Raw genomic sequence first — 14,204 nt, 5'->3', positions numbered from 1 at the left:
CTGAAATTAGAGTGGTGATGGCTGCACAATCACGCGACTATCCTCAAAACCACCGAAGTGTAGATGTTAAAGAAGGGTGGATTTTATGGGATGTGAATTATATCAATAAGGCTATTTAAAAATTTTTTCATTTTGGGCTGGGGATTTAGCTCAGTGGTTCTGCTGCCTGCCTTGCAAGTGCAGGGTCCCAAATTTGACCCCCAGTACCCAAAAAACAAAACAAAACACAAAAAAACAACAACTTTATTTCTTGCTTTCCCTTTGCAGCGGGCCCACTGGCTCCGCTGTCTCCTTGCTGTCCTGCAGACATCTGCTCCTAGTGACACCAGAGGTCACTACTGACTTCTGTGTTACTAATAGGATGACAACTTTCAAGCCCCCCCAACCACTTGGGTATTGGGCTTGAACCCAGGGCCTTCCCAATGAGCTACATCCCCAGCCCTTTTCAAATAACTTTTATTTTTTTCAATTTTTTGATACAGGGCCTTGCTAAGTCACTAAGTTGCCCAGGCTGGGATGGAACTTGCAATCTTCCTGTCTCAGCCTCCTAGAGTGCTGGGATCATAGGCCGCTGCCAACGTGCCTGGCTTCAGTTCTCATTTTGCTTGACCCATTGATCCACTGGCCATTCCACCCTCACTGGGCTTCCGAGGCACCACACTCTGCTGTCCTCCTCTTCCGCCTGTGCTGACCCTAACGTGCTGAGGGTCCCCAGGCTTCTGGTCTTTCTTCTGCACCCATACCCCGGGCTGCCATCCTCCCACCGTGGAGACTCCCAAATGTGTGTGCCAGCCCAGACGTTTCTCCCGCCCACCCAGTCTATATAGGAATCTCTTAAATTTCCTTTGAAAAACAAGTTCCTGTCACTCGCCCTCTTTAAAAAAAAACACACAACATAACAGCAGCAGCAAAATAAATTCTTCCACTTCTCTGCCTCCGAAACCAGGAACTTCAGGCTTCCCATGGCCGACACGTCCTCGCTTCGGAAGCTGACCTTCTATCAAATGCTCTCGGTTCCACCCTGAATTGAATCAGTCCCCTCCCCTCCCCCTCCCTCTCCTCCCTCTCAGCCCTCTCCAGGAGCCTCAGTCAGGGCCCCCAGGTGGGTGTGTCAGACCGCTTCCTTCCCATGCCTCAGGGCCTGTGTCTTCTCCAATTGCCCCAGCTCTGATTTCATTCCTGCCCCGCAGCACCCAGGCCTCCTCCCCGCCCTTGACTGCTTTGGAATACCCTCACCCCACTGCACCCCGCTTGGGTGCCCTCCTCTCCTCCAGGCCTCAACTCTGTGTCCCTTTCCAGGGACACGTTCCCTTTCCAGGGGACACTTCCTCTCCCCTCTCTGGAGACCCAGGAATGGATTCGAAATAGATGACGCAGAGGAAAAGGGGTACAGATGCGTCTGAAGTCCTGGGATGGCGGCGGGGGTGTGATAACCTGGTGTCCTGGTGCGGCCCACAGGCTGTCCGGCCTCCTTCCCAGAGGACAGGAAGAAGATAAGTGGCCCCTTCGCAGGGTAGTACATGCTTTCGGGGGGACTGAATGGGCCCAGGGCTTAGATGACAGTGGCAAATGATGCCCTTTGGGAACTGAACCGGCCTAGGAGACAGCAGCTTGTGACAAGATCTGTCCAGGTGTGGTCACACGCTTTAGCCTTCTGCCCAGTAGACACGAGTCCAGTTAATGAAACTCGGAAGGGCCCAAAGGTCTCCAAACAGGACAAGGGATTCTGAGAGCAAAGGCCCTTCCCACATCCGTGGCTCTCTGGGGGCCTCTGATTTAACCCAGTCAGCATCCCAGGGTGCCACATTTTGGGGGAGACCCCTGGGTTCCTTCCGTAAACGTACTTTTTCAGTGTGAGCACTGGCGGGAAGGAGTTTCGTCCGCTTTGTTCACAGCAGCACCCCCAGTGCTGGGCGGCCCTCAATAAATATTTGCGGAACAAACAAATACAAGACTAGGAAGCCAGCACCAACTGTGAGCCTAGCATCTGACTGCCTCTGTGGAACCAGGCAGGGTCTCTGTCTCAGACACGGCTCTGCCCACGAGCCTGGAGAAGCCAGCCCAGTTGTAGCGCGATGTCTGAGACCTGAAAGATCACCGTGCAAAGGACGGATAATACCCAGTGCTGGTGAGGATACGAAGCGACTGGTGCTCAGACTGTGGGTGGGAGGACAGACGTGTAACTAACGTGTAAGTAACTACAGCTACTAAAGCCAAATATACCTGGCCTGGGGCATGTCCATATATAGCACCAAATATACACAGTATGTTGGTACGTGCCTGTCATCCTAGAATTCACAGGGCTGAGGCAGGACGATTCTGCTCCTACTGATACAGGAAATAAAACTGGAGGTAAAATATGAAATAATGAATCTCCCGACCTGTTAGCTGTCTGTTACACCAAGCTCTTCTCTAAAGATCAAAGAATGAGTCCTAGAAACAGTGGAAGTTAAGAGTGGGAAGATATTTATTGGTAGGAAAGCTCTAAGGGGCAGGAAGGCTCTCAAGTGGGTAGGCGGGGTCCTCACTTCGTAGGAGTTTTATAGGGTGAAACCCACGGTTACAATGTGGGCCACAGCCATGAGCACCCAATGAGGTTACAGGTATAGTCACCTAGGTAACGGTGGTCCAGTTGGCACACAAGTCACGTAACAAGTGTGGGTGGGAAGAACAAAGATTCTCCTAGGCGGTGGGTCCAGAGGTCTCCAGTCACCCCGGGGTGGCTGATGTCTCTAGACTTCATTAGGCCCAGTGTTTGTTCTTTGAGGAAGTGTGTGGGTCCGGTCATCTCGTCTTTATCTTGAGGCCCAGTTTCTAATGGCTGTAGCTGTGGTGTGTCTCACCTCTGTCCCGACTCTCTGGAGGACCCAGCCCTATCTGATGCCTGGAATATTCCTACCTAACTCATCTGTCTATAATACTAGCTCTGCAGCTCACAGAAATGAATGTTTTTTTGTTTTGTTTTGTTTTCCCCACCCGCCCTGGGATTACACACCTGTAATCCCAGCAATTCCAGCAACTGGAAGCTGAGGCAGAACAACCGCCATGAGTTTAAGGCCTGTTTGAGCTACTTAGTGAGTACAAGTCCAGGCTGAACTACACAGTGAGACCCTGTCTCCAAAAACAAAACACACACACACACACACACACACACACACACACACACACACACAAAGAGAAAGAAAGAAATGAACATTTTTATGTTTTTATGTCCACCAGGAAGGTTTGCCACAGCTTGATTCATAACAACTCAAAACTAGATACAACCGGAAGAATTGTCCTCAGCAGTAGAATGGGTCAGAGGTTGTGGAGGGCCGTGAAGACCATCCCACCACCAGGACTGAGAAGAGATTATGGGTACCCATGACACGGAGGAGTCATGCAGACGTCATGTGGAACACAAAAAATCAGAACCAAAAGGCACATCAGGTGTGGCTCTATCTGTATAAAATTACATTTTACAAAGAGGAAAGAATCCAGAAGTCCAGGCAGTTAATGCTGAGGCATGCACTGTGGGCAGGGATGGAGGGGCCCTTCTTGAGGTGCTGGTGATCTGGGTGGTATGTGTGTGCGTGCATGCGTGTGCGTGCATGTGTGTAAAATCTCACTGAGCTGCACATCAGTATCTGTGAGCTTCACAGGAGGAAGGTTACGCCAGAGAGTGAAGAGGTGGGGTGGGGAGCAGCCGGCCAGCTGGCTGTACCCTCCCTGATCTGTGTGTCTGACCCCATGCTAATTTCCTTCCAGTCTTTCTCTGAAGACATTGATTTTCTAAGCCACTCAGTCCTTGACCTCTGGGCAGATCGATAAGCAGAAACACCCTGAACCTGATTCCGGAGGACTCAGGGGGCCTTAACAGAATAAATTCTGGAAGACACTGGGGCCATGCATCATTGTTCTCCATATACTGAGGAGGGCTGCGCTGGCTTTGTCTCCCCAGATCAGGCCTGTGTCTGAGTCACATTCCTTTCTAGGCGTTTTGACTCATGTGATAATCAGCTTGGGAGGCCACAGAGACGGCACTGACTGAAGTGGGCACTGCTTTTGACTTCAACAAAGGGAACAACTATGGTCCATTGTTCTGTTTTCCTTCTGTTCTCAGAGCTGCACATTGTTGAGTGGGTTTCTCCCTAATTGCACTGAAATCCACACAGTGCGCCCCAGACTGTGTCCCCTGGTTAACGGTCTCATTGTAGGGGTGAATCTGGACCCCCAAGAACCCCACTTCAATTTTTGTTATTCAAGAAATAAAAAATAACAATGCAGTGGTTCTTTAGCTCAGGAACTTAATTCTTTCCACTCTTCTGCTCACAAACTGAATTGGACAAGAACAGGGTAACTGTGACCTCAGGTACCTCCTCCATCTACACAGCTAAGAGGAGATGCTCCTCACCCGTGCCAACTAAGGTCAGGGCATGGAGGGTACTGGTTGTCCAGGTTTGGGTCCTAGGCCCATCCCTAGGGCCAGGATGTGGGTGGAGACTGCTGTATCAGACTGAGGCCGAGGGTGAGGAAGAGGGGGACCCCAGAGGTGACCACCGGAAGGAAGAACATTCAGAAGGGCTCCCCAGACACCCACCTTTTTATGAACTCATCCCCAGTACCATCTTCGAGCACACCCCATGGCCCAGAGTTCAGTCCTGGAGCAGACAAGAGCTTGGGGAGCTCAGGCCCACCCAAGGACGTGTGACTTGCACTCTTCTGCCCTCAGGAAGGCTCTTGTCTTAAATCCACGTCCCCAGGCTGCTACCCACACAGCCCAGCCCTCCAGCAGCATCAGGAGGACCCACATCCCTCTTGCTCTCAGGACCAACTCTAGCTCAGGGCCTGGAGGAGGAAATTCTCTGAGACTGGGTTACAGCAGCAAGTGGCTAACTTGGGTGAGGGCTGGGAAGGTTCAAAGGACTTTACTTCCTAGGAAGGCTGAGTGGCTATTTGGGACCCAAAGGAAGGTGTTTTGGTATTTTATTTATTTACTTTTTAAGACAGGGTCTCGCTATATAGTCCAGGCTGGCCTTGAACTCATGGTGATCCTCCTGCCTCAGCCTCTCGAGTGCTGGGATAATAGGGACATGCCACCATGCCCAGCCCATTTTGGAGTTTTAAGGATGTTGGTAATTTGCAAATTGTAAGGTTTCTGTGTGCTAGCACGTGTGTGTGTGTGTGTGTGTGTGTGTGTGTGTGTGTGTGTGTGTAGGTGTCCTAGAACCCTGGGTTTCCACAGCCTAGGTGCTGCTGTGGGCACCTAGCAGAGTCTTATAGACTCAGTGGTATCGAGTGAGAGTGGCACCCCCCAGGGGCCCCTGGGCAGCAGGGATGACAGACAGGCCCAGGTGCTCTGCTGCCTCCCAGTCAGGAGCCACCGCGGGCTGGAAGTGTTCCCTGGAAAGCCTGCTTTTTGGGGGTCAGAATGCCTGGCGAGACCCCCACGCTGATGCTCCAAGGATTGAAATTTCCTCTTGTTTTTGTCCAGAAACATCTGGCTCTGTCCACACACCGCTGCTCTTTCCTTCCCTGCCTCTGCTGTTTGGAGCTCTGGAACGTGCCCGTCAGAGCTGGACGCTGCGGAAGGGCTCAGGAGAGTCCAGTCACAGCTTCTCATGCTGTGCTGACTCTGTGTCAAGACTGTGCCTGCTCTACGGGCCTCAGTTTCCCAACCCAAACCATGAAGGTGTGGGAAGGAGGCCGGGCTGCCCTGGGGTTCTTGCCCTCCTTTCCTGGGTGAGGGCTCGCTCTGCTTGCTACCTTCTTCTCCTGTCCACCCTGACCTGAGGAGAAAGACATAGAGGAGTTTGGGAGGGTGAAGGAAGACAGAAGGCTGAGCCCAGGCCTCCCTGAAGACTGGAGAAATTGTGTGTGTGTGTGTGTGTGTGTGTGTGTGTGTGTGTGTGGTGTGTGGTGTGACCAATGCACTAGAGCAACCCAGGAAGGCTTTAGACTGGAGGTGCCTCTGTGCTGCATCGGACAGCAAGGGACAGCGTGCACTGGTACAGGAGGAGAACGGTGGGCCTAGGGTGGCAAGCAGGCAGAACAGCCTGGAGCTGGGGTGGCTGGGCATGGCGAGCAGATACCACTTCCCCACTCCACCCCATGCTTTGCCCTCTGGCACTGCTCCTGGGGACAGGCACTAGTCAGTCAGTTTAGGCTGAGGCAGAGCACAGCTGTGGAGGGCGTGGTGCTGGGATAAGGGAGAGGCCAGGGCTGGAAGGCAGGCTTGGGGCAAGCTCATGCCGGCTGCCCAAAAAGTGAAAAGTCCCACAGGCAGAGGGGGCCTCTCTTCTCCTCACAGCTCCTGGGAGGGTCACTTCCTGGAGGCGTAAGTCACAGGGAGGCTGCGTGGAAGTGGCCGCCTTGGTCTGTGCACGTGGCCCGAGATCTCAGATCTGGCTGAGAACTGGGTCAGTATTTTAGTCACTGCATCCTTCTGGCCCCACAAGTCCCTGACGGAGTGGCGCTGAGCCAAGGAGTCCATCTGACTTCCTCCGGCAGCCTCTTCATGGCTGTGCTCAGAGAACAGCCTGGGGAAGGGGGTGGGACGCCAGACTAGAGCAGGCCTCTGATGCCAGCCTGGGCGACAACTGCAAGGAAGAGTCTGGCCCAGGTTTGCAGGCAGGGTACTCAAGGTCTCCTGGTGGGCTGTGGTGTGCACTTCCTGCCTCTGCCTGCTGGGGAAACCCAGCGTCTGGGGGGAGCCTTCTGCTAGCCCTTCTCCTGCAGAGGGGCCAGGACATGCTCCTGTCATTTAGGGAGGCCACCCACCCAGTGTGGCGCCTGTGTGAGGCTCAGTTGTGGGTTCATTATCCTTCCCTCTGCCTTGATGCTCCTGGCCCCATTTTCTGCTTTATTTAACGCGTGCTTAGATCCAAGGACCAGACAGAAGTTAACAAACGGACCCGGCATCCATTCATCCATCCTTGGGCACCCAGGCTGATGCCCATGTTGTCTGTGACCAGCACTGGGCGTGCAGTCTCTGTGGTGTGGTGACTTCACTCCCTTTGGATGCTTCCCCAGAAGTGGGGCCACTGGGTCATGTGATAGACCTATTTTTGGTTGAGGAACCTCGGTACTCTTCTCCATAATGGCTGTTCTAATTTATGTTTCCACTGACAGTGATATAAGAGTTCCGTTTTCTCCCCATTCTATCATTTATTATTTTTTTTGTTTTTTGACTATAGCCATTCTGAGGTGAAATGCTATCTCATTGTAAATTTGGTTTGCATCTTCTTGATAGCTAACAATAGTGAGCGTTTCCTTCGTGTATGTTTTTGGCCACTTGTATTTATTCTTTTGAGAAGTGTCTACTCAGATCATGGCCATTTTTTAAAAAAATTCGATTACTTGGTCTCTACGGTTGTTAAATTTTCCAGTTCGTTACAGACGCTGGCTGGATCGGGGAAGGCAACCCGGGCCGGCCTCTGGAGGATTGGCCCGGAGGACAGGGTTTGGCCTGACCTCCACCCAAGCCTGGCTGATGATGTCATCTCCAGAGGGAAACAAACCTGCTGGGAGGTGGACACAATCTCCAGGCAGTGCTTTCCCTTCCCAGGCTCCGTCTTCTATTTCACAAGAGCCTGATTCCCTCTAGTGCTGTCTCCACTGTTTCTGCAGCCTGGGGCGCTGATCATCACTCAAGGTCACTGCCAGGCCGGGGTCATTTACTGTCACTTTGCTGAGGTGGGTGTTGTTTAACTTTTGGCAGGTCAGCAAGGTACCAGCCTTTGGGATGAGCTAAGGACAGGAGCGGGGCCACCTAAGGCTTCCTGTCCACACCACAGGCAGAAAGGCTGCAGATGTGGATTTGATGGAGCCCACCACCTCCACCCATGGCCCTCAGGCCTGACAGCCTCCCAGCCATCAGCATGCAGCAATCAGGGCCAGTTCTTCAAAGCAAAGAGCTTCTTGCTCCCCTTAGCCTCCAGTGGCCCCTGGCGCCACTGTTCCGGCCGTGCAGCTCCAAGACACCTGGACTCTCTTCCCCCTCAGGACACTGATGCCTGCTATTCCTTCTGCCTGGATGCCACCTCCCCACGTGGCCTGGCTCACTCACCTCCCTATCAGACCTGAGCTCACCTCTGCCTGGTGCTGCCTTCTTTACCTCAGCACCAGGCCTCAGCCCCCCATCACGGCACACACTGGTGCTGCTGTGTACTCCTGTCCCCCTTGCTAAAGAGCCTTGAGACTCAGGACCTTGGCCATCTGATTCATAGCTGTGTCCCCAGTGCCCGGCAGGGCACATGGCAAGCATCCCGTAAGTGGGTCAGTCTGCACGCACAAGAACTCTCCAAAGAGTGGTGGCAGCCACTCTGCACCTCAAGGTGATGGAAACTGTAGGGACCAGGGTGCTACCACCACCCTTTGGAGAGTCCTCTTGCCCCACTTGCTCCGGGTCCTGTCACCCCAGTGGCATTGGCAGGCAGCTGTAGAGGAGCCTGGTGGTGCTGTTTCAGCTGCAGGAAGTCCCCTCTCCTGTCCAAATGAACACTGCATGTTAGACCTGGAGTTTCCAGGCAAGTGACAGTGTCCAGGAGATCAATGCAGCCAGCATTCCCTATCCTGCCAGCAGCCCCGGCAAAGGGGAAGCTGGATTTCTGGGTAGACACCCGGATCTGTCTTCTGAAATCTGCTTCTCACCTCATGACTTGTCTGGCATGAGAACCAGCATGAACCAGTCTACGGGTTGGAAGGAGGCCAAGGAGGGAAAGGCCTGCAGACAAACAAGTCCCGGAAGTACCTGACCCTCCGCTGACTGGTCACTCTGCCCATGCGGGGCGGGGCCACAGCAGGTGCTTCACGCTTTCTGTCTCTGCATGTGGTCACCCATCTACTGCAGGCCTTGCCACCCACAGGAGTCAGGTCCTGACCTGTGATTCTGAATGGGCCCTGACTCAACCTTGGATGTTCTGTTTGTCAAAGAGGAACAGCTTCACTGGGGGAACAGAGCTTTGATGGTGGGATTTCACTGCACTGGGAGGGGAGCTTTCCCAGCCACAAAGTGACCGCTTGAGCTGACTGCCATGCCACTCTGTGCCTTGATTCTGGCCACAGCCAAGTGGGTGCAGGGGAGACACTAGCTCAGAAGCACCTGCAGGAAGCCATGTCAAGGGCTCTGCGGCCAGCATGAGGGCCAGAGTCACATTCACTCCGAGGAGGTCTAGTGGCTATACCTGGGGCTGAGCTTCACCACTCACTGGCAGCATCCCAAGGGCCAGGCAGGAGACTGCACAGAAGACACCTTTCAACCTGGAGGCCCAGGCAGTCAGACAAAGGCTCCCTGTTCTCTTATTCCACCTGCCTGACCTACCCACACTGAAGCAAACAGAACTGCAGGTCCTAGGCCACCGTCACAGCACCTGGAATGGGCTGTGTCCTTGGGGAAGTAGCCAAGGCGAGGCATGAACACCCGTCTCCCTGGGCTACTAGCAGTCCCACAAATGCCCAGTGTGGTGGGTGGTTATTGATGTTTGCCCCTCTGCATGGATTCAGCCCTCAATCTAGCCATGTCTAAAGCAAGCAATCCTGGACTTTGCAACCACAGGAGTCAGGAAACATTCTTTTTTATTAGTAAGTCAGTCTGGCAGAGTTTCCATCCTTACATCTAAGGGCTCTAACAGAAAACATTGCTTTCACTGTCTGTAGACAGAGATGACGAGAGGATTTCCTCAGACACCTGGACACCCGGAGGGAGGTGGGACAGGGCAGTGGCCTGCTCAGGGTACCCTGGGCTGTGGGGAGGTGAGGCTGCAGTCCCCTGGGCCAGGTGGGGACAGCATGACAGTCTTTTGCCTGGCTTAGGTGAACTTGGTGCCTGGCCTGGCAGGGCTCGGTGGGCAGGTGGTGGGGACCAGCACAGCGAATGGGCCCAGACTCATGCTCTTCTGTAGGGTGTGCTTGTCTGGGGCGCAGGACTGGGGTTTTGGGGCTCACACTTCGGCTCATAGCAGAACCTCACTCTCCTGCCTGTCCTCCCTTTGCATGTCGACCCACATCTGGTACCCCAATGCTCAGACACCTGGAGCTAAGTCAAGGGGTTGCCTGGAGCTGCAGCCCCAGCCTACAGGCCTGGGGAATGGCTTTTGTTCCCAAGAGGCCTAGGTGTTCTAGGGCTTGCTAAGTGGAAAGGTTATTACTACCTGAAGTGGAGCTGGAAGTGGGCCTGGATGGATGCCCAGCTCCAGAAAAAGGCACCTAGAATCCAGAGGAAAGAGCTCTCCACCTCCACCCGTGTGAACCACCATGGGGCAGGGCACCACCTGGGACACAGGGCTGCTCAGGCCCTGGCAGGGGCACCGGTGTGTGCGGCAGCTCTGCAGGCCAGGGTCAGCTGTGGAAGGCTGACCAGGAGACACCGGAGGCATAGAACTGCACACGGCTGGGCCAGTCGCCGTCCCTGCTGCCCTCCTTGTCCTCATCGGAGTCATCGTCATCGCCATCGTCTCCACTGGACGCTCCGTAGAAAGCCCCGCCCAGGTGGGCCGGCTGCTGCGGGGAGAGCCTGCCCTGTTCCTCTGCTTCCTCCTTCAGCTTCTGGGCGGCCAGCTCCCGGTAGCAGAGGCTGCAGACGCGCAGAGGCTTGGGAGAGAGGCGCGGCAGCAGGAAGCGTTCTCGGGAGCACTCGGAGCAAACCACGAAGCCACACTTTCGGCAGTGGTGGCGCCGGGTGAGGGCTGAGAAGCGCGTCTGTGTGCAGCGCATGCAGATGTCCGTGGCTTTGTCGGGGATCCAGGGTGCCGCGTGTTCCGTGGTGGGCTGGTGGCCGGTGGCCAGCAGCTGCCGCCGCACACACTCCTCGATGTGGCCGATCCACTCCTGGCGCTCTGTGGTGGAGGCGGCCGACACCACGAAGGACTTCTTGGCAGTCTTGATCATCCAGCGGTTCTTGGCCTCCGCGGTATCAGGCAACTGCTCCAACGTCACCTCCTCTAGGGGAATAATATGCTGGCTGCGGTACTTCCGCTTGCTGAGCACAATGCTGCCGTAGACCAGGATGTCGTTGAAGAGGAAGAAGATGCGTGGTTTGGCCTTTTTGCGGCACTCTTTGGTCAGCACACCTTCTCCCAGTAGCACCCGGCCTGGCAGGGCCAGTGGCTGCCCTGATGCCCCAAAGCAGTGCTCCACAGCGGCAATCCGCTTGCTGTTGATCTCTGTGTTCACCAAGTGGTCCACCATTGTTGGTTTCTTGGCTGCAGGAGGAGGCAGACAGAGGCATGAGCTTGCCCAGGCCTGGTCAAGGGCAGAGTGGGGGGGGGTCACAGCCACCCCCAGCTCACTAACCCACGAACTATGACCCACTGTGTCCCAGCAAGACCACCCATCGAACCAAAGGTATGCATCGCCCTGGAAGCCAACCCCAACACAGGAAGTACAAGAAATTACTGGGGCTTGAAAGAGGCTGCCACGGAGGAGGCATGTGGAAGCCAGACAGGGCTGAGACGGCAGCGTAAGGAGCCAGCTACAGAGGGTGACCACTGGGGCAATGGGGCTGGATTGCGGGGGAGCCCTGGAAGACAGGACAGAACACAGCTCCACAGCACCTACCCAGGGATGGGGCAAGGAAGCTGGGATTGTGAGCAGCTGGCCCCAGGGCATTCTGGGCCTGCCCCTCAGGTAGGAGGATGCGGGTGCATGTGCAGCAACAGTGTCCATTGCGCAATGTGGGTATCTATGGTCCCAACCGATCACAGGCCTGGCAACTGCTCATCCACCCAGTGTGTCCAGCAGCCATCATCATCACAGGTAGCAAGTACTCAGTGCCTTGTCCATATCACACATGACTTTACCTCATCTGGTCCTTTTATAAACCCTAGAAGGCAGGATCCCTACTTCACAAGAAGGAAACTGAGCTGTACTAGTAAATCAGGTGGCCACAGAATTTGCACTGCACCACCTTCCTCCAGAGTATAGGGCCCATTTGGGCCGGGGCTGGTGCACCAAGCTCTCAGGGTGGGTGGCCTCCTGGAACCCCTTCTGTTCTATTCACAGCCCTCCCTTTGAGCCAGGCAGACTCACAGCTCTGAAGACCCCCAGCCCAAGCCTCCAGGACTGGCCTTTCCCCCGAGTTCCAGGTGTGGATGTCGACTGGCCCACCTGCCCATCCATACGTTCCTCACACTTAACACCATGCCCGGTTTCTCTCTCAATCACTAGATCCATTTTCCTAGACGTTCAAACCCCAAGTCTAGGGCCCATCCTGTATCTCCTCTTTCTAATACTACCAACATTCAACCTGTGAACAAGGTTGCTATGTCCCTCACATCCAGCTGAACCTGCCCACTTCTCGGCACAGAATTCTACCACTGTACCCACAGCGAGGTGCCAGCACATACCACCTGGACCAGACACCCATGTCAGCTTCTTCCTGGGAGCCGCTCAGTCCCCATCTCCCCTTGTCACCGCCAGATCAGGCTTCTCCCCCAGCTGAGGATAGGAGCTGACACACTATGGCCTCAGAGTCAAAAGTGACCCACGGCCTGTCCCTGGAAATAAGTGAAGCTTTAACGGAGCTCCGCCATGCTCACTCATTAACCACTGTCTGTCTACTTCCATGAAACAAGGACAGAGCTGAGTGGTGGTGACAGACACCACGAGGACAAACCCTAAGGTATCTACCTTCTGGCCCCTTACGAAAGTTTCCTAGCCCCTTCTGACTTTTGTCTTCACAAGACTTATCAGGACTGGTCTTTTCTTGTCTGCTCATTCTTTGCTTGTTCCTATTTTCAGTTTCCGCTGCTTGATTCTTAGCCCCGTAAGAAGGGAAATCTTTTCTTATTTGTTGCTGTATCACCAGTTCTGGAGACTGCACCACGCATACAGCCGGTGCTTCCCAAGTGGCTGGTGAATGAGGGAAGCTCCCGGGGACCCACCATGTGGAATTCAGGGCTCACCTCTGTGGAGCTGATCATCCTGATCACATGCACGCTTGTGTTCCTGAGCTCACAAAGCTGAATCCCCCCCCAAGCACACAGTGCCTTACGACTGCAGTTCTGTTGGTAAGACCACCTGAGAGCCAGCCAGGGGCCTGGCTGCTCTGAGCAGAAGAAGGCGTTCCACTTGCCCTCAGAGTCCCAAGGCCTCCTGTGAAGTGCTGCCCACACCACCTCAAGTCAGAACTGCTATTTTTAGTTTGCTGATCTTGGCCATGTTCCACAAACTCTGAGCTGTCCTTCCTCAGCAGCATCGGGCCCCTGGCTGATGGACAATCTGGCAAAACCAAAGCATCACCCCACACTGCCTCCCCGTCTGTCCCTCCAGGCTGTGTGCTGGGGGCCCTGCGATGTTCTGGATGAGGTTTCCACCAGGGAGGAGCCAGAGCAGCAGAGGAGGGAGTCCCACAAAGTACCTGGTCTGCTGTGCACAGAGGCAACCAAAGTGCCTGTGAGCAGGGCCATGCATGTGGTCCCCAAGATGGACCAGGGCCAACATGCGCTGAGCGGGAGAAAGCAACCTGCAGGAAAGAATATGCAGAAGGCCACTGTGCAAAACAAGTATGACATTTAGAAAGTGTTCACTGACTGGATCTGTGAATAAACACAGGTAGGAGGGAGCCTCATTATGATGGCTACTGAAACCAAAATAACAAGTGTCACTGATGATGCGGTGAGATTAGAACATGTGTGTCTTTTGTAGCTCAGGGGCACAGGGTCTGCGTTCAATTCCCGCTACAAAAAAAGAAAGAAAGAAATTAGAACACTCGGGTACTACTGGTATAAACACAGAATGGTGCAGCCGCCATGGAAAACACTATGACAGTTCCTCAGAAAGTTAAAAGCAGAGATGTCACATGATCCAGAAATCTTACTTCTGAGTTTACATCCAAAAAGCCTGCAAGCAGCTACTCAAAGAAACACCTGCACTCTGACACTGGCATTATTCACAATAACAAAGAGGTGGACACAATCCCAATGTCCTCAATGCCAAGCAAAATGTCTATGTGTATACACACACACACACACACACACACACACACACACAATGGAATATTACTCAGCATTTAAAATGAAGGAATCCTATAGTCCCTGCACTCTGGGAGGCTGAGGCAGGAAGATCACAAGATTGAGCCCAGCCTGAGTAACTCAGTGACCTGGCAAGACCCTGTCTCAAGTTTTTAAAACAGGATCAGGGATATGGCTCAATGTGAAGGTCCTGAATTCAATCCTCATACTAAAAAAAAAAAAAAAAAAAAAAAAAAAAAAAAAAAAAAAAAAAAA

At 53.9% G+C, this 14,204-nt stretch overlaps 1 protein-coding gene and 1 long non-coding RNA gene across 5 annotated transcripts in view; one reads left to right on the top strand and one right to left on the bottom strand.

Annotated features, from left to right (window-relative positions):
* The first annotated feature begins 1,989 nt into the window (after nt 1-1,989).
* On the top strand, nt 1,990-3,822 carry LOC104874033. The gene is made up of 3 exons (XR_783641.1): nt 1,990-2,190; nt 3,220-3,429; nt 3,748-3,822. It is a non-coding gene; the product is annotated as an uncharacterized LOC104874033 (long non-coding RNA).
* A 5,723-nt stretch (nt 3,823-9,545) lies between these two features.
* Plekhf1 (pleckstrin homology and FYVE domain containing 1) overlaps nt 9,546-14,204 on the bottom strand; it is a 9,789-nt gene continuing 5,130 nt past the window's right edge. For all 4 annotated transcript variants that reach the window (XM_010641016.3, XM_033765706.1, XM_010641019.2 and 1 more), the window contains exon 2: nt 9,546-11,180. In XM_010641016.3, coding sequence (XP_010639318.1) covers nt 10,318-11,166 — 849 coding nt within the window. In that variant the 5' untranslated portion in view covers nt 11,167-11,180 and the 3' untranslated portion in view covers nt 9,546-10,317. The remainder of the gene's footprint in view (nt 11,181-14,204) is intronic.

Source organism: Fukomys damarensis, unplaced genomic scaffold, assembly GCF_012274545.1.
Source record: "Fukomys damarensis isolate Sample0158 unplaced genomic scaffold, DMR_v1.0_HiC HiC_scaffold_19, whole genome shotgun sequence".
In the NCBI taxonomy this organism is placed as follows: domain Eukaryota; kingdom Metazoa; phylum Chordata; class Mammalia; order Rodentia; family Bathyergidae; genus Fukomys; species Fukomys damarensis.
This window is presented reverse-complemented; position numbering and strand designations above follow the sequence as displayed.